Here is an 18,755-nt window from a genome sequence, read left to right as displayed (position 1 = left end):
GAAGGAATCATAGACAAGACTGAAGACGAACACGGTCACAAAGGGGAGCATGCGAAGTGACTACTAGGGCATACAGTGGGCAAATTGGATACCCCGAAGATATGACCTAAGAGAAACGCGGGAGATTCGAGGAATGTGCTCAAATCAGTGCTCCCATTCCATTCTTTTTGCTTGGATACCGAATCGAGAGAGGCATAGCTAGGTTCCTTGGTTATCAATGAACGCCCAGTAAGTGACTTGTGTGTCTCAGAAGCCAGTCGTGAAACTTGTATTCCACAGGCAGTCAGAGCCCGGTGAGGTGTCATTCAAATTGCCATGAATTCAGCTATGACCTTCGGTTTTAAGCCGATCGATGCTGTATACATCCCAAAACCATTCGCCCCGCCCCAGCCGATGAGGAAGAAATGATTCAAAATCCTGTTGGCGCGCCAGGTTAGTCATTGTTCGGAGGATAGACAGTACCACCCATGATGGTTTCGAGGGGAGACATACTCAGAGGAGTGAAAAACCACCGGTTCTTGCCGCTTGTGTAGCGCTCCTCCAGCACCTTCTTGACCGACTTCTTGGCGTCCTCACGCTGGCTGACCTCCTTGAAGGTGTCGGTCGAAACGACACCCTTGAGGCCCTCAAGCTCGAGAGTGTAGCGTGTCGGCATCAGGTGGTTGTAGTTGACGATCTTGATAAAGGGCTTGACCTTGCTCCGCTTCTCCTGCCGTGCCTTGCTCATTCTCCGTGTGATCTTGCTCGGGTAGCGCTCGATGCCGGCGACGAGTGCGTGGCCGTACGGGTGGCTCTTGTTGCCGGTGTCGATCGGCTGGATGATGACGACCTATGCAAGAGAGAGAATATCCAGTCAGCCTTCCAATTCTTGCATTCTTGTACTCGAGTTCTCGCAATGCCCTCCTCGCAACTGTGGTTGTCCTCTTATTTTTTGGTCCCGCATCGCATGTCCTGCAAATGAGGGCCAAAAAAGATCGGGGTTCCTCACCTTCTTTCCGGCATATCTGCCACGGGTGATGATGGCAACTCGGCCAACCTTGAGGAACTTCATGTTGTTGGTCGCGACGTGAAGTTGTTGTTGAGGTAGAGAGGTCGCTTCACGGCAAGCGGAGGTCACTTTTTGTCAGTCGTAACCAAAATTAAAGTGTGCGATCCGAAATTTCCAGCCAAGCGACGTGGGGCCCTGTGTGACTAAGCGTGTCACGTGATAGGTATTTCTCGGCCCCTTGAGCTCCCCTGCAACCCTCTGTAAGGTCACTCAATCCCAATCCCCAGATCGGAACGAACTCACTCATTTTGCATTTACGCAATTCCCGACGTATAATCAGGCAGCTTATAATGTCGCCTCCAGCCTACATAATATCGCGGGTCGCAGACCCCATTTTCGCCGTTTTCATCGGCCTCTCCGCCGCTGCCACGAGGATAAACAGAGAAGAGAAAGGAAAGGGAAGGACTACAAATGAGACAATTGAAGCTGCTCGCCGGTATGATTCCTTGGGACTTTTCATTGATATGGAACCTTCGAATGATGATCCTCTGCTAACATATTTATTCCAAGGCGCGTTGGGCTCCCAAAGGCCGGTCAATGACGTGTTTGCCCGTTGCCTCGCGCTCTGGCCCATGATGCTCCCTGCCATCTCCCGACAATACGCGCATATTTCCGGCATTTCCATGCTATCATACGCACAGGCGTGATTGCCATCTTCAGCTTCAAATATATATATTCAACGACCAGCCTGACTCACGCTGCGAAGGCAGGGCCGTATTCTTTCTTCATCGCCTCTCTCACGATCTGACCGCAAAGTTTGGCTGTCGGGTTTGTGCTAACGGCAAGCCCTTTGGCGACGTCGTTCCCGTATCTTCCGCCCATTGCGAAGTCCCTTGACGCTGCCTCCTCGAACTCGAGTTTCTTCCACTCCCGCTCCCGTCGACGCGAGTCCACCGACGGCGATGCCGAAGCCAGAAGTTTCGCCGTTGTGTGATATATGGCAGCTCGTTGGGTATAAGCCATTGACAGGGTCCTCGCGGCCTGTTGGGAAAGGGAGCCGTGTGGTCTGGGCGAAAGCAACGCGATCGACTGATCGAGATCCCCGAGGAGTGTTGCTGCTGCTTGCTGCCTTTCGGCATCACCAACACTCTGAAGCAACGCCTGAGGAAGGGATTGTGCCTCCGAAACCAGAATCGAGTCTCCATACAGGCGTCTCAAGACCTGCGCCCTGTTGTTTCGCGCACTCGCATAGTCAGGGCGGTCGTTGATCAGGTCATCTAGACTTGATAGAGCTTGACGATACACATCGACTGGACCCTGGTCTGACTTCGGTCGGAGACCAGCAAGTTGGAGCTCCACCTGTTGCACCGAAAAGACAATCTCCTTCTCTCGTTGCGAGACTTGCAGATATGTGGACTGGTCCAGAATATGAGGATCGCTTGGCAGAGAGGGATCAATCGAAATGCCAGCAGACGGGTTGGATTCTGGGTCCCTGATCTTCTCGAGGACGTTGGTGTCGCGTTCGCTCAATGACAGATCGGCCATGGCGGGGAGTCTGGGACAGAATCTGTCTTCACCTAGCCCTTGAGTCCGGCTTGTTGATGGTTGAGAAAGAGAATAATTGTTGGTACCCTGGTTCTCAGCAACTAATGGACGAGTTCAATGCTTTCCCGTGAGTTGTGATTGTTGGTTGTTGATGCAGTTGATGATGTGGCAAAGAGTGGTGGCCTCCATAATATGAATTGCTCTGCTTACGAAATCTCCACAGAAACAACAAGACCGGAGATAGGTACTTACGAATGAATCTTGTGATCATCCATTCCAATGGCTATCACATCAAGGTTGAACCGAGTTCCTTGCAAAGCCGCTCAAGGTTGCGGTTGATAAAACGCTTGCAAGGATGCGGCTGCCGGTCAGCGTCGGCTTACCTCGGTTTGCGGAGGGATTAGCCCCACGGCTGAGTTCCGCCTCAAGCCTGCGGCTTAAGCATACGCAAACATGCGTTCGTCTCACCCCCAATCTAGCTCGATCGATACCATGAAAGCATGAGCTAGACATGTTCAAATGGTAAATAGATGCCAATTAGAGCTTGCGGACTCATACCTTTGCCAATGCCAGCCAGTGGGAGATGCCCATGGCAAGCTAGGCCCCACCCCCCCTTGCCTCATACCTGCCTGCGTGCCTGCCATCCTCCTGCCATGGAAACATGAATGGGTGACCGCATTGTCTACTATAAACGATACCACCAACAGGAAAGGAAGGTGAATACCACCTACGTATTCGTCTCCTACGCTAAACTTCCGGCCTCCCGAGCGAGCATCTGATTAAATACCGCCTCTCCCCCTTTTCAGAGCGGCTTCCCCTTCCACACTGTGGTTACACTTCTGTACTATCAGCATCCTCTTTTCAGGTTCTGATATCATTTTATACACCAACTGAGTCACCTACTCTAGTTCAAGAACACCCATCCCATCTTCTGAGTGAGCATGCCACCGTCAGCTCTCGCGGACTCTCCAAGAAATTCAACCACTTATACCAGCACCTCCGAGGCGGATGAGTATGCCGTTCAGGCTCCTCCCTCAAACTTCAACGGCTATGACCACCTAACCTGGTGGGTTGGCAATGCCAAGCAAGCGGCCTCATACTACAACACGGTCTTCGGCTTTAAGACGCTCGCATATCGTGGCCTGGAGACGGGGTGCCGTTACTTTGCCTCGTATGTTGTCGGCAATGCCGATGTCCGCTTCGTCTTCACATCTCCGGTCCGATCTGCCAGATGCCTTCCCGAGGAAGAGCCAATATCTCCAGAAGACCGAGAGATGCTTCGTGAGATCCACGAGCATCTGGAGAAGCACGGCGACGCAGTCAAGGATGTGGCTTTCGAGGTCGACAACGTCGAGGGTGTGTACTTCAAGGCCGTCGCTGGAGGTGCTGTGGCGGTCCAACCTCCCAGGACCGTCCACGACAAACAGCACGGTCATGTGACGACAGCCGTCATCCGCACCTACGGCGACACAACCCACACTCTGATCTCACGACTGAATTACTCCGGGCCTTTCTTGCCCGGATTCCGAGCCGTCAAGAAGCAATCGGCCACCGTCTCGCTGCCCGAGGTCCAGCTGGCACGGATCGACCACTGCGTCGGCAACCAGGACTGGGACGAGATGGTCTCGGCGTGCGCCTTCTACGAGCAATGCCTGTCGTTCCACCGCTTCTGGTCGGTCGACGACTCGCAGATCTGCACCGACTTCAGCGCGCTCAACAGCATCGTCATGGCGAGCGCCAACAACGTGGTCAAGATGCCCATCAACGAGCCGGCGCACGGCAAGAAGCGCTCGCAGATCGAGGAGTTTGTCATCTTCAACAGCGGCGCCGGCGTGCAGCACATTGCGCTGCTGACGCCCGACATCATCTCGACGGTGTCGGCGCTGCGTGCCCGCGGCGTCGAGTTCATCACCGTGCCGGCCACCTACTACGACACCATGAGGCAGCGGCTCAAGACGGAGAAGCGCAACTGGCAGCTCGCCGAGGAGTTCGCCGTGCTCGAGTCGCTCAATATCCTCATCGACTACGACGAGCAGGGGTACCTGCTCCAGCTCTTCACCAAGCCGCTCATCGACCGCCCCACCGTCTTCATCGAGATCATCCAGCGGAACAACTTTGACGGCTTCGGCGTGGGCAATTTCAAGAGCCTCTTCGAGGCCATCGAGCGCGAGCAGGAGGAGCGGGGGAACCTGTGAGATGGTGAATCTTATTTTGTTCGCGTTTTGCATCATAGGGGTTAGCATCGTGTTCTCCAGTGCAGATACATCCAGTTGCAAGTGCGTCGCGCGTCTCTCTCGTGACTCGGCACTCGTTTCTTGTCAGATAGCTTATGCAACGCGACGAAGGCATCATGAACATTGCCAGCTTGGACGGAGTAGCAGCGGATGGGTTTAAGAGTTGTCAAATTAGGCGTGCCAGACAAATATCGTCAGCACATGGCGATGGATGGATGAAGCAGACGAGAAAAGCTCGCGAGGCAATATAGTCCGCCAGCGAATACTAAAACAAAATGCAAATGTAGCTTGCCATTCCTGTCCCATGACTTTTGTGTGATGCACCCAATTTCCATGTTTCCCCCTTAACAACAAAAAGGCATCTAACCCGCCCTCAACCCCACGACGCCGTAGCAATGAATCATCCCCCCTTAGTCAGAACAAGCCCCCCCTTTCAGGTGATCGATGGATGGGAACCCGAAGCCCTATCAATATACGTATATATGCACACCCATCCATCAACCCACTTGCGCGGCTATGTAGGCACCCGCGTTCGGCGGATCCACAGCCATCACCCCGTTCGCCCGGCCATCCCCATTCGCCTCCGCCGATGCGCCGGCGTCGCCGTTGGCGCCGGCGGCCTCGGCCTCAGCTTCGGCGGCCTGCCAGGCCCGCGTGTCGCTCTGGCACCCGGGGCAGTTGTGGATGACCTCGTGGGCGAACACGTCGCAGTCGATGCAGAAGTGGTTCCCGCAAACCTGGCAGGCGTACCGGCCACTCTCGCTGACGCCCCTGACCTCCGGCGCGGCCGGCGCCGGCGCAGCGACGCCATGCCCTTGGGCCTGCTGCTGCTGCTGCTTCCCCTTGCCTTTCAACCTCGCTTTCGAGACTGGCGGGAAGGGGTCGAGGCACGAGTGGCACGCCACCGACCGCTCGGCGTCGACCCACGGCACCTCGACCCAGCTGCGCAGCGGGAACAGGTGGTGGTACGAGCGGGCGAGGTGGGTGCTCAGGATCAGGGTCAGGCCGCAGGACGGGCACTCGGCGGGGAGGCGGCAGACCTTTGCGCGGCAGCGGGTGCAGGCGTACCCCTCGCGGCCCGGCCGGTTGTGGCAGGCGCAGACGGTCACGTGGTCCTCGGGCGCGAGCGCGCGGCTGGGGAAGCCCATCATGAGCAGGCTGGCGTGCTGCTGCTCGGCCGACTGCGTGACGGGCGGCGTCGTGGCCGCCAGGAGGAGGTCGCGGAAGTGCTGCTCGTGCAGCGCCACGGCGTACGACCCGTCGTCGCCCCCGTTGGTCTTGCTGCACAGCTCCTCGCAGATGGCCACCTGCGCCGAGAGCCCGATGACCGAGACCCGGATGCGGTCGGTGATCAGGTTGGCGATCGTGTCGTGGATGTCGCCCGGGTCGCTGGAGAGGAGGGCGCCGTAGATGATGAGCACTTCGCGCGTGCCGTGCGAGGGTGCGTGGCTGTGTGGCAAGTTGCGAACCGGTTAGCCAGATAGCTTTCTTTCCAATCGTTCCCCGAGGTAGAATGGCACATACAATAAAGCACCGCGGCACATCTCGAGCGCATTCTGCAAGCTGGGGTTGCCCTGAGGTTCCTGCTCCTCCACCCACTCCCGCAGCCGCTCGATGTGCTCGGCGGGGTTGCCGCCCATGTCGCTAATCCTGACGGCCACGCCGTCCCTCAGCCCGATGATGCCCATCTGGCTGATCGGGTTCTGCTCAAAGTATTCGCGGACGAACTCGACAGCGTAGTTGAGCGTCAGGATGTATCGGCTCGGCAGGAGGTCCTTCTCGGCCATGGCGAAGCTCATGTCGATGACGAGCATCAGGTGCCTGATGATGCCTCGCTGCAGCGGCGTCGTATCGCGCAGCAGGCGCCGCCTCTTCTCGGCCTCCAGAAGCCTGCCTACGCTGATGCTGCCGTCCGCCGTCTCGACCACGTGCTCCCACGACCGTTGGATGTCTTCCCAGGCTGCCCTGCTACGGCCACCGACCCTACGGCCACCGTTTCTGCTCTTTGACCCGTCGGGCCGCGGCCCCTTGGAGCGCGTCCCATAGCTAGACTCGACTGCGGAAACTCGCTGGCCGCCGATATCCTCGTCTTCGGAGAGGTCCTCGACGTATTCGCCGTCTGAATCTGCCATGGGCTCGATCGAGCTAGGAAGCTGGCTATGTTTTCGGGTTAAACGACGACGATTGAGGTAACTGGTGCGGGGAAGAAGCACAGGTCGTAGGTTGCTCCGGGAAAAAAGGAGAGGCGCGAAGTGGTGAAGAAGACAAAAAAGACAGGCCGAGATGACAACTTGACAAGGCTGCCTCAGTTTGTATGGACCAGACCAACCAAAGCTTGCTCAGGTCAGCCTCGCGCACCTCTCGACTTAGCTCTAGCCTTAGCCAATCATAGTGCTTCGAATGCCGATCGCTATGATGCACAAAGCTCTAGAGGTAATTACTTGGATGGATCACAAAAGAGGAGTGATCTGTCAAATTTTATATGTAACGAGTGTAAATGCCCAAGGGCAATTGGATTCTCTATCATAAACAGCGACTCATATGCATTAGTCGTTTGACTGGGTATAACTACTACTGAAGGCATGCTTCCGAAACCGTGATAAAGGGTGTCATGACCATTACGGCATGCAAAGCAACTCCCAGCACCTCCTCTACCCGCACCTCCTCTCCTCCCTCATCAGTCCTCCTCCTAGCCGCTATGCCAAAAGCTCTGCAACGAAGCCAACATTACTCCTTGCAGCTATGAATTAGGTAGGAACCAGGTGCCATGTACCATTAGGATGGTCGTGGTACGCCGTTGTGGCCGATGGGCGGCGGGCCAACGCTATTTTCCCCGCCGACTCATGGAATGTAAGTTACTTTCAAACCGTAAAACTCCAATTTTCCAATGTAAATAGAATGGGTCGGGTATTAGGATCAAGGATATGCGGTCCCAGAAGGCATGGGCCAGTCGTCTTCCGTAATGCTGGACCAGAACACCCATACCAGTACGACCGAGATGAGGGTGAAGAGAGTTTCGAAGAGAGCTCCGTCGATCTTGCCAGACGTACCATCGCAGATGTAGCGACTGACAACGTAATTGAAGATCTGACCAAGGGCGAACGAGACTGCAGCTGACGTGAGGTAGATCATCGGCCGGGATTCCCCCAGCACTCGGAGGACAAGAGCGGCTTCTAGGATGTAGAAAGCAACCAGGAAGACAAGCGGCGCGAGCTGATACAGCACATAGAGTGCGATGTTTCGGTTCGGAGCCTGGTAGCTGTCATCCCAATAGCCAGTCCAGTGGAATCCCGTATCGAGAGTGATGTAGCCGGTCCCAACCAGCAGCATGAATGCAGAGCCGGCGATCAATGCTAGGGATACTGGCGTCCCATCATCAATAATCTGGTAGCCGACGATTGCATTGAGCATCAGGATCCACGTCGTGGCGACGATAAATGCCAGATGAATGCCAGTGAAAGCCTGTCGTAGCGTCAGTAAACGGCATGCTCGTTTGGAGCTTAATATGAATCGCAACTCACAATTCGAACTCTATCACTCAACGGGAACTCCCCTACTGTGAAGATCTCGCATATCGAGATAACAATGTACCCCGCAAGAAAGAGTTGCATTTCCCTGGGAGGGGTTAGCAGCCGTCAGGATCAGGGATCAGGGGGGGTTGGCTAGAAACAAACCTGCGGCCAACAGCAGCCTTCTTCCTCTCAGACCGGAAGATGAGATATATAGACGTCACGATAGCTAGAGCACATAGCAATATCGAGCCTAGCGACGGTCAGTATCCTGCAAAGGATAAGCTGGATCCACATGCGAATGCGACATACCAAGGTTTCCAAGGATTTTGCCTTTACCCAAGGGTATTCCGGTCAATTCGCAGCCGCCCCATGGTCCCGACTGGTCATGCTGATCCGACAGCACCTACAAATCGAAGTCCAGTCAGTAAAGACAAGCCTCCTGCTGAATTAGGCCCTTGGAAAACCTACATTGCAGACCGGTAGCGTGGAATCTCGACAGAAATGCTGCGTGGAATCCCGTTAGCCTCGCCCCGGTTCAAAAGTGAACCGTCGCAAACATTGGCGAGTGGAGTCGTACCTCGAAGTTCCCGAATTGAGTCGACCCCATCGCAAACTGTGGTAGCACCGAGTGCTAGTGGTGGCCTATGGCACGGAATCGACGGGCTTTGGTCTCGTTTCCTTCCGCGGGCCTTCGAGACCACTTGATGGCAATTCCAAGGAAGCCCACGGCCAGAGTGTACTTTCGAGATGTCAATCGCCTTGAGGAAGTCTCCGATCGTGTGCGGGAATAAGGTTGTTGGGCAACGGATGCGGTGTTGTTCGCGATGCGACAGGATCAGGGGCGTCGGTTCATGCGACCCGTCCCAGCATTCCCATCTAACTCTGGCTGGCTTAATGATCAATTGGTTGGCCCCCTCTTGTCCAGCGTCGTGTAGTTCGCTAATCCCTCTCCTCCTTGGAATACAGACACAATCGATTGGGGGCGTGTGGTGGGCGATATGGTGTCGGAATGGCGGTTTGTGAGGACTGTTGTTATGGTGATGAGGGAGATGGATGCAGTGGGAAGCTTCCAAAACTTCCAAGGCTAGGAATGGGGAAGAAAGGGCAGCTCGTCTCCGCAATATAAAAGTCAATGCTGGCACACCAGTCACGGCAGGAGAACATTGGAGGGACAACTTGTTTTAGTGGCAGGTTGGGGGGCCCCACACATCTCTGCCAGCAACGCGATTGGCCAGGTGCCTGGCCAGGTGCCTGTCCTGTTGCCCGTATTGGAAGCTAGCCAACGCTTTCCCGAAATGACTAGGCCGCTCAGCACAGTTCTATTCATCCATTCGCAGCTTTAGATCGGGGGTTGGCCAGAAATGACCATAACGGCCGTGGAAGGCCGCGTACAACGCAGTAGGACGGACAATAAAGGGCTCGGAGAGAAGCTGGCAGGGAGGATAGCACTTTTGATAGCCTGGCGGTGTGCGAGAAACCAGAGGCAGACTACAGGTAGGTATTGCAAGACCAACCTAGGTACCTAACAAAAGGAAGCAATCGTTAGTCTTGGGGGTCTCTGGTTTCTCAAGGTGGCATGGAACCTACCTCTCCTACATGGTAGATACCTGTTTTCTAGGTCCTACGTAGGTAAATACTAAGCAAGGTTTAATACTGAAACTGCGTAGTACTCAGGTAAGAGGTACTTAGATAGCCATGACTCGCGCCTTTGGTTGGCAAATTGGGTGATTTAATGCACAGTGTATTGCTCCTGCCACTCTACGCAGTAACCACCTGCCACCTACCTACCTAGCTGACCCCCGCCCCTCCTCAGCCCACCTAGCCACCAAAAATGAATGTGGCTAGATAGGTTCTCTTGGTCGATCAGGACCTGCCAGGTACCCGGCGTCATATCCCGTACAAGTTGGCGCATCAGGTCATCATCCCCCTCGAGAACAGGTCTGAGAGCACATGCGAATAGTCCGGAGTACCTAGGCAGGCTTGATGTGCAGTGCAGAGGCTATGCCCGTCATCTGGCAGTTGACCTCAGCCATTGGCTCTGCTTAACATTTGCAAGACCGCAGACCATTTGAATTTCATGCGACATCCTGGACACACGGGTAACTTACCATGGATACCCGCGTCAAGCAGCGATGTCGTCCTGGTACGTGCGATGCCAAACCGCGCCTACCTTTAAAGGGGTCCCATGGTGCGCCATGTCTCAATTATGCCCTGCGTCATCCAGCCGATCCAAAAGATTGGCACCTGCACTTCTCAGTGAAGTTGCTTTGGGGGAGGGGGTACGCCTCGAACCCCAAATCCCCAGATTTCCAGCCCTTCATCCCTACGCATGTACGATGATTTGCTGGCAAATGGCCCTGCTTTCGGCGCCTCAAAGCCACCGGCATCCCTGACGTCGCGCAAGGAGACCTGCATGTTCGACAAGGGCCCATGCACAAGGGAGGAAATTGCCTCCTACGTATTTTATTACGGTCCCGAAGTGGCGCAATATAGAAGGCCCTCAACTTTTGATGACGCTTGTCTTGAATATCGTTCTTACGGATATGCCCTTTACGGCTATTAAAGCGCGATCCTTCCAGGTCATGGCCGTACTCAGACAAGGCAAAGCTGTGGCCGAGGTCTCGGGATTTTGGGGGTCAGGTTCAGGTCCTGTTTCACCCAGTAGCTGACAATTCCTGCGCGGTGGCTGCGCAGACGGCAGTTGCTAACAGCAGCATAGCTTCCAAGTGTGAATCTACCAACCGATCTAGCATCTTGTAACTTGGGAGACTGATTTGATGCCGTTTATTTAAAAATAGACAGGCTCTAATTTGGCGCCCGCAAGCCACGAGGTGACAAGGTCAACACACATCACACAAAGAATCTCGTGTCGTCATTTGCCCATTCCGTCCTCAGTCAAAAATAACCTTGTCATACTGGTGCGGGCCGAGATGGTTATGCAAAACACCTTGCAATGCGGCTCTGCTCTTGGTGATCGCTGGTAACAAGTTTCCAACTAGACGCAGATTTCCACGCATACTCTCCACGTGGTTCCCTAGTTGCCGGGACAAGGACCTTATTTCCTCGTCTTCGATGCCCTGCGGAATATCAGCGTCTGTTTCCGTGACAGGAGAGGGGGGGAGGCATTTAACAATAATGCCTACCTTGAAAATGCCTGCCGATGGCCTGCGCCCGCTTTTCAGGACCTCCAATCTCGCCTCACCCGTCTCATTCCGTGCCTCGTCCACCCTGCTGGCCTCGGGAGCCAGGGTGTGAGCTCTTTTTGCCCTTTCCTTCCAGCCTCTGATCTCCGCTCTCGCATTTGCTTCGAGCGTTCGCAGAGTCTCATAGTCGTTTTCCAAAGCTTCCTCTTCCCTGTCTTTCTCGCTCTTGAGCAGCGACACGGAGTGTAGAAGCGGGTTCAGCGTCGTCTCGAGTGACTGGATGGAATTGACGGTTCGTTCAAAGTCAAACTCCTCGACGTGACTCGTGCTGGTCTCGGGGGCATCCGACTTCGCGTTCTTGGCAGGCGCTGTTCTCGTTGAGGGAGGCGGGAATGGAATCCCTTTGCGCAGCTTGGCATGTACCCGCGATGCGAACGCTCGGAGAATATTCTGCGCTTGCTGGTGACGCTGCTCACGGCCTTGCAACCGCAGCAGAATAGGGCGATAGGTGTCCGAAACCAGGGCAGCGACAGCGCTCACAGAAGCCTCGTCTAGCGGCGTCCACTTGGCAGATATGGTCGATCGAGGGATTTGACGCGTTCGTGATTCGATATGTCGATATTTCGCCGGCGGGACGGCTTGTGAATTCTCCATATCGTCCTCATCAACGGGCCCCACGTCAAGACGATCACCAGCTCTAGTGGACCGGCGAGCTTTTGGCCCGGAACCTCTCTTGTTTCCGGCCGCGTCGGTAGGCTGTAAAGGTCGCTGTCGCTTCGGCGACTTTGCTTGGGACGTCGACTTGGACGTATTTCCTTCATTTGATGTTCGTCTCCGACCTTTGCGCTTGGGTTGAACCTCCAATTCGGCTGGGGACTCTTCAGCTGGCCTGCCTCGCTTCTTTTTATGTCTCTCATTTGCCACCGTCTCTTGATCCTCAGGCGGGGGGTCTTGGAACAATCGCCGGGCGCCCTTATTCGGTTGGACGGCGACCGCGGCCGCTTCCCCTACCACTGGTTGATTTCCTGGAGCTGAAGAGTCGCCCGGACCCGACACCCACCATGGCTGCGCATCTGCAGAACGCCGCTCGCGCTTGCTCCGGCGTAAAGAGCCCGATTCTCCACGGTGTCCCTCTTCTTCGTGATGTTCGTCGCGATTTTCAGGAACATTGGCGCCCTTCTTAGATCTTGGCGCTGTTCGGGGGTCGGGTTCGGCTGCATCGGCGCCATCCTTTCTTGTCCGGCCTCGTTTGGAGGGTCTCGGGTTCGCATCCTGATCGGCTCCTTCGGCATGCGAGGTTGCTTCCTGCAATGGGTCTCGTTCGCCGACTCTAGGCATCCGGGCGGCGCGTCGCGACGCGTCGGCGGCCGCTGCAACTGAGCCAATCGGTCCAGCCCGTTTCCTCTTCGAGTTCGAAAACTCTGGCGCCTGGGAATAGTTAGCAAGGCTGTTGGCGGTAAGAGCGATTCACGTACCATAAATGATATCAGGATATCTCAATACTAGGGGAGTGTCTGTGGTGTCTGACTGCCGCAGTATTATTACCAGTACGTACCCCGTACTTAGAGGGGAACAACGCGTATGGCTGGTGGGGGAGACCGGGGTAGCTAGTAGTGAAAGCAAGAACAGCCAAGCCCGACGCGGTTAGACCGCCGGCCCGAATATTCCACCGGTGTGTACAATAGGTACCTAGGTACTGCTACCGAACATTAGTGTACGCTAGCGTACTGCATTATTAGGTGATTAGGATTGCAAAGTGCGAAAGTACAGATTACCAGGAGGAGTTTTACCGGCTCCCTGGGCAACCTGGTCGTCGCAAGGATTGTTGGCCTTGGGCGCTGTTCAATAATAAAATTAATAAAATAGTCGCATGTCGCTGATGCTACCGTCCTCTAGATTCATTCACCTTCGCCAACACCTCTCTGAAGTGTTGTTTGGATCTCGAAGCTGTTCAACTTTCTCCTTCAACCCCCTAATTGAGCTTATACTTGAGCTTACTCCGTATACTTTCTATAATTTGCCTTTGGGTGTCTTAACGCCTGCCCTTCCCCTCATTCTCCTCACATCATCTAAACCCCGACTTTGCCATCCTGTCAAAGCTCCAACATTGCGCCATTCCCTTCGCAATACCTGCAAATACCTTTCTTCCATCACATCTGTAACAATGCGCTTCTCCGCAACCGCGCTTCTGACCCTCCCGCTCCTTGCGGCGGCGGCCGAGGGTCCCTTTGATCAGTACAAGGCCCAGTTCCAGAACTTCCTGAGCTCCTTTGGCGCCGCTCAGCCCGAGGCGGCTGACGGACAACACGTCCCGTCCTCACCGGAAGCTGAGGTCGACCCTGAAAATAAGATACATGTCTTGACACTTCACAACTGGAAGGACACCCTCTACAGCCCTGTCAAGGCTAGTGCCACCAAGCCAGAGGAGTGGTGGCTGTTGGCCACTGGGGGTAACAAGACTTGCTTCGGTTAGTGCTATCATCCGCAATGCCGTCAAACTCGAAAATATACTGACATGAGCCATTTCCCAAGGACACTGCCAGAAAGTCGAACAGGCGTTCAAGGAGGCCACCAAGACGCTCGCCAAACTCCCAGATGGTCCACACGCGGCCTTGATCAACTGTGATGACCAGCCGGTCCTTTGCAACAGTTGGTCTGCCACCAGTGGCGTCCTCTGGGTGATCCAGATGCTTCCCGAGCCAGCGCCCATCGACATCTATCTCAGACGCCTCAACCTAACCACGACCACGTCGCAAACCATTCTCGACCTCCACGCCCAAGACCTCAAAGACAAAACCGTCTTCCACCACCATGAGGGCTATTTCCACCCCTTTGACGGTCCCCTGGCCAAGAACCATGTGGCCGTTCCGATCGGCTATTTCTTCTGGCTCCTCAACGTCATCCCCAGCTGGGCCATGATGCTGGGTGTCTCCTTCCTTAGCCGGTCCATGATGTAAGATCCCTCCTGTCCTCCCCCTTTGGTCCACCAAAGGTAGTTTGCTAAAACAGTCTGCAGGTCGCGCCGCATGAACAAACAGCAAACCCGCCCCGCGAATGCCGGTGCTGCTCCTGCGGCCCCGCGTGGTGCCCCCCCGGGAGACGCAAGATCATAAACTGCATGTGAGGCACTGGTCCCACGGACCTGGCCCCGTCGGTATTATTCCGAGCAGACGTCTGTTTTGTTATCTATGTAGTATGGTCCAGGCATGGGGCGCGTCTCCCCGAATAGCCCGCTGTGATTAGACCACTTGTGGTGTGTCTGTATATGGCGGGCTTGGAACGGCAGGTCGAGACCCTGGTTGGCTGGGATGGGGTATAGGTAGATACTAGGCAGTGTCAAATGGTAATCTCCCAATGTAAATTTGGGTTCCTCCGCACTCCGCAGCTCTATATCAAGTCGTTGTCGTTTGTTTGCAAGCCTCTTGCAAATCTTGCAAGCTCTCAAGCACCTGTTCGGGGAGCTGGCTATTGGCAAGGCGGCCGTACCGAAGGTCGCTGAAGGTGCCAATACTCTGGCTCACCGAGTGACGCAACCTAGTTTCTTCCTCCTCTAGATGCTTGATCTCACTCTCGAGTTCATTGACAGCCGTTTCCAGCTCTGGTAAGACCGAGTTGAGATCATGCTTGGGCCCGCTAGATCCGGAAGCATTACCAAAGAGCTTGGGGTTGTATTAGCATGATGCGCGGCTAGACCTGGCAAGGTGAGAGAGAGCATTTATCAGGAATTACCGTTCGCTCGATCTCAATCTCGTCGTCATAATCCTGACTCTCGGCTTCCCTTCTTGCCCTCACAACTGCTCGCCGCAGACCCTTGGCTCGCTTGACCTCAGCCTCGATGTTGGACGCGACCAGATCTACGACAGCGTTTCTTTGGCCTTGCAGGTCCCGGTAGAGGGCTCGGACATGTGGAGACGATTGCTGCGGACGAGGGAATAAGGCAGTGAATTCCTGCAGTGAGATGATGGCGGGAAGCTGAGATGGGACTAGGAGGAAATTGTTCAGAATTGCCGACTCACTGGGGGCCATTTTATTCGGAATGAGTAACAAGGTGAAGTTGAGGGTAGAATTTTTTATTTTAATTCTTCGAGTTTCTCTTGCAGAAACGGGTATTGTTTGTTGCTTTTAAAGTTCCCCGGCCAGTATTTGGGTTTCACCAAAAACTCGTCGACGCGTCTCTTTGCGCGGTCTCGTGACTTCCCCCTTCCATACCACTGACCCCAAATCCACACTCTCATCATCATTGTGCCACCTCATCCTCACCCCACATTCCCATTTGCATCTCAATTCATTCTGCCCGCCTCTCTTTCGTACTCGAGGTTTGGAAAGAATACACGAACCTGGTACGCGAGCCAGTTTGAGGAAGTATCCATACTCCCACCATGGCGCCTCCAAGGCAGGCACAGGCGCCCTTCGCCAAGGACGAGCGCGTGCTCTGCTTCCACATGGAAATGTTGTATGAAGCAAAGATACTGGACGTGCAACAGAGCGAAACTGGAGAGGGATGGCAGTACAAGATCCACTACAAGGGCTGGAAGAGCAGCTGGGATGACTGGGTGCCCCAGGACCGAGTTCGCAAGTTTACCGAGGAGAACAAGGATCTGGCCTCCCACCTCATGGCCACATTCAAGATGCTTCAGTCCGGCAAGGCTGGCAAACAGATCAAGAAGGGTGGTAAGACTACCGGCTCCGACCTCAGCTCCACGCGCGGCAGTGAAGAGCGCATGCCTGGGACGGCGATGCAGACTGGCAGAGGTCCGCGGAGGGCGAGGGATTATGACCTTGAGCATGTAGGTGATATATATTCCCTCTTTTCTTATCCACCTTCCTTGCTGCGATGTCTTTGCTTGGTGCAATTGTTATTCCGGGCTTGATGTAGGCGTTGAAACAGCGTATCCTGCTTGCCAAGTGGTATCCAGATACATCCCCCCCCCCCCCCTCCCGGTACGATCAACAGCGACAGTGTAGAGCCACTGGCAGGCTGCCTACGTTACTCTACTTAGATCGTGAGGCGTGGCAAAGTTAGGTCGCATCACACCAAAGCCCGGGTTCTGGATAAGGTTCACCCTGGCCGGATGGTTTGGTAGTACCAATATTACTTACCACTAGAAGCGGTGGGGGTGGTTCCCGAGGTGTTCCAACCTTCTCCTCAATTCCTGTCTCCCAAGAACAGCCCAGAGTCCCATCTCAATACTTGAGTGAGTTCGGGTGGGATGGGGACGGATGGGGACTGGGGGTGAGAGCACTGGCTAGGTACACACTCCTCTGGTTTGGGACCCTGGGGGTTGGCATAATACGAGGAACAATGGTGAATAGAGGGAGACGGAGAAAGTATTTGAGTTTTGGAAGGGGTGGCAAGTCGACCCCTTTCGAAGAAGGCGGGAGAAATTGCCGAACCCAAACAATCCCCTTTCCAACAATACTCTCACCTTCACATCCCCGCCACACCTCACTTTTCACATCCTAACCTCACCTCTCGCCCTCACCTCTCTCCGCGATCGATAATCTCCTTTCCACCGTTTTATTTCACAAGCCCGCGAGAGCACGCAACTAGAGCCCAACAGAAATACTCCTTCTCTCGGATTTTTTCCCATCAGCTTCCTTCCATCATATTCCTTTTGCATTCTACGATGGGGGTGAAGCGTCACGACGCAGCCGCCTTCAAGAAGGCGGAGTGGAAGTGGGCAAGCCTGAGTCGACGGAAAGATTATTTCTTGGAAAAGCCAACTCGGAATCATCGCTACGTCAATGACAAGGGGGTGGCCGTGTTTGACGACCGCTACGACTACACCTCTCACTTGGGCAAGCCACAGAAACCACATCCCAAGATCGTGGCCGCCATTAAAAACCGAACCATCACCCAGCAGCTTCATGTCTGGTACCACGGGATCCCACCTAAAATCAAGATCCCCATCGCGGGCAGCAGCAGTTATGGTCTTGGGTGCCTGCCAATAGACAGCTCTGTTGTGAGTAGCTCACACACAACCACCTTCTGGAGAAGTCTCCCATACATCACGGATTTGATACATTCATGAAGCTCAAGTGGGCAATTCGCGTGATACCCAGTGGCAGCATGGTTCATCTTGCCTCGTTTCTTGATTTCTCCCCTTCACGCTTCCGTCATATTGAAGGCATTCTCTAACCCCCAGACCAGGAGGATTCGTTCCACTCTCGTCCTTCGATCAAGCTGGTTATGCCAGATCACCTGAAAGCTCTCCTGGTTGACGACTGGGAGAACGTGACTAAGAATCAGCAACTCGTGCCTCTCCCGCACGCCCATCCCGTCGACGATATCCTCAATGATTACCTCGCCAACGAGCGCCCAAAGCGCGAGGAAGGGAGCGCTTCCATGGACATCCTCGAAGAGGTCACTGCCGGGCTTCGCGAGTATTTCGACAAATGCCTGGGTCGTATCCTCCTCTACCGGTAAGTGGGGACATCTACCTCCTTGGCCAAAGCGTGTGGCAGATACCTAGCCATTCCTGTTCAGCCCCCTTGACTGACGGACCAATCGGCAGATTCGAGCGAGCGCAGTATCACGAGATGCACGAGCTCTGGGTCTCTGGCGACGCCGAATCCAAGCACAAGAGCGCATGCGATACCTATGGCGCGGAGCACCTGTGCCGCCTCCTGGGTAAGTTCCCTATTCCCTGACTACCTGCGTCATATTTCTTCCTTGCGTGTCTAACCATGTTACCAGTTTCTCTCCCAGAGCTCATCGCGCAGACCAACATGGACCAACAGTCGGTCAACCGCCTCCGCGAGGAGCTGACCAAGATGACGGCCTGGCTCGGCAAGCACGCTACCAAATACTTTGTCAATGAGTACGAGACTCCCGGTCAGGAATACGTGGACAAGGCACGAAGCGCTTAGGAGCCGCGGAAGCCTTCCAACGGTCTGGAGGGGCGCCAGGCTTAGCGCCCGCCCGCTCGCCCGTGTGGTTGAGAGGGGTCCCTCTCTTAGGAAATCTCGAGCTGGGCTTGGGTCTCTCACAGCCATCGAGGAATATGACAAAGGGATGGAGTATGGTCAGGCAGGGGACAGGGCCTTTTTTTTTTTCCTTTTCCGTTCAAGGATAGTACATGGAAACACTGCGGCTGGGTGGGGTTGGTTCTGAGGATGATTTCCCCCTTTTTGTCCCCATTTGAGGCAGAGGTAGATCGTTTTTTACTACACCACAAATTCGCTATAGTCGTAGCTAGGTGGCAGGCAGTTCTTACCAGGCCAGGGCACAGAGAGGTCGGAACCTCGCATGGTATCCCTTAGGCCATGAATACAGAAGACAGAAAATTACCTCGACGCAGCCTAGGTTCATTTCACTGATTGATGTGCATCA

General features: G+C 54.8%; 10 protein-coding genes across 10 annotated transcripts; 3 read left to right on the top strand and 7 right to left on the bottom strand.

Moving 5' to 3' along the window:
• Positions 1-409: 409 nt before the first annotated feature.
• Positions 410-1,051, bottom strand: QBC33DRAFT_554035 (ribosomal L27e protein family-domain-containing protein; the record flags this gene model as incomplete). Its single annotated transcript, XM_060429466.1, has 3 exons — positions 410-417; positions 493-829; positions 989-1,051. The coding sequence occupies 3 exons, from the start codon at positions 1,049-1,051 to the stop codon at positions 410-412; spliced, it is 408 nt and encodes a 135-aa protein (XP_060288798.1).
• A 95-nt stretch (positions 1,052-1,146) lies between these two features.
• Positions 1,147-1,718, bottom strand: QBC33DRAFT_17949 (uncharacterized protein). The gene is made up of 2 exons (XM_060422424.1): positions 1,292-1,718; positions 1,147-1,236 (listed from the first exon to the last, which is right to left on the bottom strand). The coding sequence occupies exon 1, from the start codon at positions 1,671-1,673 to the stop codon at positions 1,353-1,355; it is 321 nt and encodes a 106-aa protein (XP_060288797.1). The 5' UTR covers positions 1,674-1,718; the 3' UTR covers positions 1,147-1,236; positions 1,292-1,352.
• QBC33DRAFT_521779 (uncharacterized protein) lies at positions 1,478-2,836 on the bottom strand. Its single transcript, XM_060426487.1, has one exon. The coding sequence runs from the start codon at positions 2,531-2,533 to the stop codon at positions 1,742-1,744; it is 792 nt and encodes a 263-aa protein (XP_060288796.1). The 5' UTR covers positions 2,534-2,836; the 3' UTR covers positions 1,478-1,741.
• A 207-nt stretch (positions 2,837-3,043) lies between these two features.
• On the top strand, positions 3,044-4,945 carry QBC33DRAFT_17821 (4-hydroxyphenylpyruvate dioxygenase). Its single transcript, XM_060422414.1, has 2 exons — positions 3,044-3,249; positions 3,442-4,945. The coding sequence occupies exon 2, from the start codon at positions 3,475-3,477 to the stop codon at positions 4,726-4,728; it is 1,254 nt and encodes a 417-aa protein (XP_060288795.1). The 5' UTR covers positions 3,044-3,249; positions 3,442-3,474; the 3' UTR covers positions 4,729-4,945.
• Positions 4,946-4,996: 51 nt separating this feature from the next.
• On the bottom strand, positions 4,997-7,223 carry QBC33DRAFT_17351 (TFIIH basal transcription factor complex p47 subunit). The gene is made up of 2 exons (XM_060422365.1): positions 6,292-7,223; positions 4,997-6,216 (listed from the first exon to the last, which is right to left on the bottom strand). Exons 1-2 carry the CDS (start codon positions 6,897-6,899, stop codon positions 5,265-5,267), a joined length of 1,560 nt encoding a protein of 519 aa, XP_060288794.1. The 5' UTR covers positions 6,900-7,223; the 3' UTR covers positions 4,997-5,264.
• Position 7,224: 1 nt separating this feature from the next.
• Positions 7,225-9,346, bottom strand: QBC33DRAFT_17536 (chitin synthase III catalytic subunit). Its single transcript, XM_060422385.1, has 6 exons — positions 8,857-9,346; positions 8,748-8,783; positions 8,589-8,682; positions 8,442-8,529; positions 8,289-8,382; positions 7,225-8,229 (listed from the first exon to the last, which is right to left on the bottom strand). The coding sequence occupies exons 1-6, from the start codon at positions 8,884-8,886 to the stop codon at positions 7,684-7,686; spliced, it is 888 nt and encodes a 295-aa protein (XP_060288793.1). The 5' UTR covers positions 8,887-9,346; the 3' UTR covers positions 7,225-7,683.
• A 1,508-nt stretch (positions 9,347-10,854) lies between these two features.
• Positions 10,855-13,003, bottom strand: QBC33DRAFT_521767 (CENP-Q, a CENPA-CAD centromere complex subunit-domain-containing protein). Its single transcript, XM_060426486.1, has 3 exons — positions 12,898-13,003; positions 11,423-12,850; positions 10,855-11,356 (listed from the first exon to the last, which is right to left on the bottom strand). Exons 1-3 carry the CDS (start codon positions 12,898-12,900, stop codon positions 11,171-11,173), a joined length of 1,617 nt encoding a protein of 538 aa, XP_060288792.1. The 5' UTR covers positions 12,901-13,003; the 3' UTR covers positions 10,855-11,170.
• A 242-nt stretch (positions 13,004-13,245) lies between these two features.
• QBC33DRAFT_521764 (uncharacterized protein) lies at positions 13,246-14,830 on the top strand. The gene is made up of 3 exons (XM_060426485.1): positions 13,246-13,890; positions 13,955-14,375; positions 14,439-14,830. The coding sequence occupies exons 1-3, from the start codon at positions 13,293-13,295 to the stop codon at positions 14,533-14,535; spliced, it is 1,116 nt and encodes a 371-aa protein (XP_060288791.1). The 5' UTR covers positions 13,246-13,292; the 3' UTR covers positions 14,536-14,830.
• Positions 14,740-15,603, bottom strand: QBC33DRAFT_17303 (Cnl2/NKP2 family protein-domain-containing protein). Its single transcript, XM_060422353.1, has 2 exons — positions 15,152-15,603; positions 14,740-15,081 (listed from the first exon to the last, which is right to left on the bottom strand). The coding sequence occupies exons 1-2, from the start codon at positions 15,446-15,448 to the stop codon at positions 14,815-14,817; spliced, it is 564 nt and encodes a 187-aa protein (XP_060288790.1). The 5' UTR covers positions 15,449-15,603; the 3' UTR covers positions 14,740-14,814.
• QBC33DRAFT_521759 (MRG-domain-containing protein) lies at positions 15,592-18,719 on the top strand. The gene is made up of 4 exons (XM_060426484.1): positions 15,592-16,209; positions 17,574-17,845; positions 17,938-18,053; positions 18,120-18,719. The coding sequence occupies exons 1-4, from the start codon at positions 15,802-15,804 to the stop codon at positions 18,290-18,292; spliced, it is 969 nt and encodes a 322-aa protein (XP_060288789.1). The 5' UTR covers positions 15,592-15,801; the 3' UTR covers positions 18,293-18,719.
• Positions 18,720-18,755: the final 36 nt, after the last annotated feature.

This window comes from Phialemonium atrogriseum, assembly GCF_030411735.1.
Source record: "Phialemonium atrogriseum strain 8032-3 unplaced genomic scaffold QBC33scaffold_1, whole genome shotgun sequence".
NCBI classification, from domain to species: Eukaryota; Fungi; Ascomycota; class Sordariomycetes; order Cephalothecales; family Cephalothecaceae; genus Phialemonium; species Phialemonium atrogriseum.
The sequence above is the reverse complement of the archived record's forward strand: the minus strand, read 5'-3'. Positions and strand labels throughout refer to the sequence as shown.

Bases quoted from the DNA above. Each gene is read 5' to 3' on its own strand.
- QBC33DRAFT_17949 (XM_060422424.1), bottom strand. From the start codon at position 1,673: ATGGAAATGCCGGAAATATGCGCGTATTGTCGGGAGATGGCAGGGAGC.
- QBC33DRAFT_521779 (XM_060426487.1), bottom strand. From the start codon at position 2,533: ATGGCCGATCTGTCATTGAGCGAACGCGACACCAACGTCCTCGAGAAG.
- QBC33DRAFT_17821 (XM_060422414.1), top strand. From the start codon at position 3,475: ATGCCACCGTCAGCTCTCGCGGACTCTCCAAGAAATTCAACCACTTAT.
- QBC33DRAFT_17351 (XM_060422365.1), bottom strand. From the start codon at position 6,899: ATGGCAGATTCAGACGGCGAATACGTCGAGGACCTCTCCGAAGACGAG. The intron at 6,217-6,291 runs GTATGTGCCATT...CTTGCCACACAG, and splicing joins ATGTGCCGCGGTGCTTTATT to CCACGCACCCTCGCACGGCA.
- QBC33DRAFT_17536 (XM_060422385.1), bottom strand. From the start codon at position 8,886: ATGGGGTCGACTCAATTCGGGAACTTCGAG. The intron at 8,683-8,747 runs GTAGGTTTTCCA...TTCGATTTGTAG, and splicing joins CCACGCTACCGGTCTGCAAT to GTGCTGTCGGATCAGCATGA. The intron at 8,230-8,288 runs GTGAGTTGCGAT...ACGCTACGACAG, and splicing joins TGAGTGATAGAGTTCGAATT to GCTTTCACTGGCATTCATCT.
- QBC33DRAFT_521767 (XM_060426486.1), bottom strand. The intron at 11,357-11,422 runs GTAGGCATTATT...GATATTCCGCAG, and splicing joins CATCGGCAGGCATTTTCAAG to GGCATCGAAGACGAGGAAAT.
- QBC33DRAFT_521764 (XM_060426485.1), top strand. From the start codon at position 13,293: ATGTCGCTGATGCTACCGTCCTCTAGATTCATTCACCTTCGCCAACAC. The intron at 13,891-13,954 runs GTTAGTGCTATC...CCATTTCCCAAG, and splicing joins GGGTAACAAGACTTGCTTCG to GACACTGCCAGAAAGTCGAA. The intron at 14,376-14,438 runs GTAAGATCCCTC...AACAGTCTGCAG, and splicing joins TTCCTTAGCCGGTCCATGAT to GTCGCGCCGCATGAACAAAC.
- QBC33DRAFT_17303 (XM_060422353.1), bottom strand. From the start codon at position 15,448: ATGGCCCCCAGTGAGTCGGCAATTCTGAACAATTTCCTCCTAGTCCCA. The intron at 15,082-15,151 runs GTAATTCCTGAT...TACAACCCCAAG, and splicing joins AGATTGAGATCGAGCGAACG to CTCTTTGGTAATGCTTCCGG.
- QBC33DRAFT_521759 (XM_060426484.1), top strand. From the start codon at position 15,802: ATGGCGCCTCCAAGGCAGGCACAGGCGCCCTTCGCCAAGGACGAGCGC. The intron at 17,846-17,937 runs GTAAGTGGGGAC...ACCAATCGGCAG, and splicing joins GGTCGTATCCTCCTCTACCG to ATTCGAGCGAGCGCAGTATC. The intron at 18,054-18,119 runs GTAAGTTCCCTA...CCATGTTACCAG, and splicing joins GCACCTGTGCCGCCTCCTGG to TTTCTCTCCCAGAGCTCATC.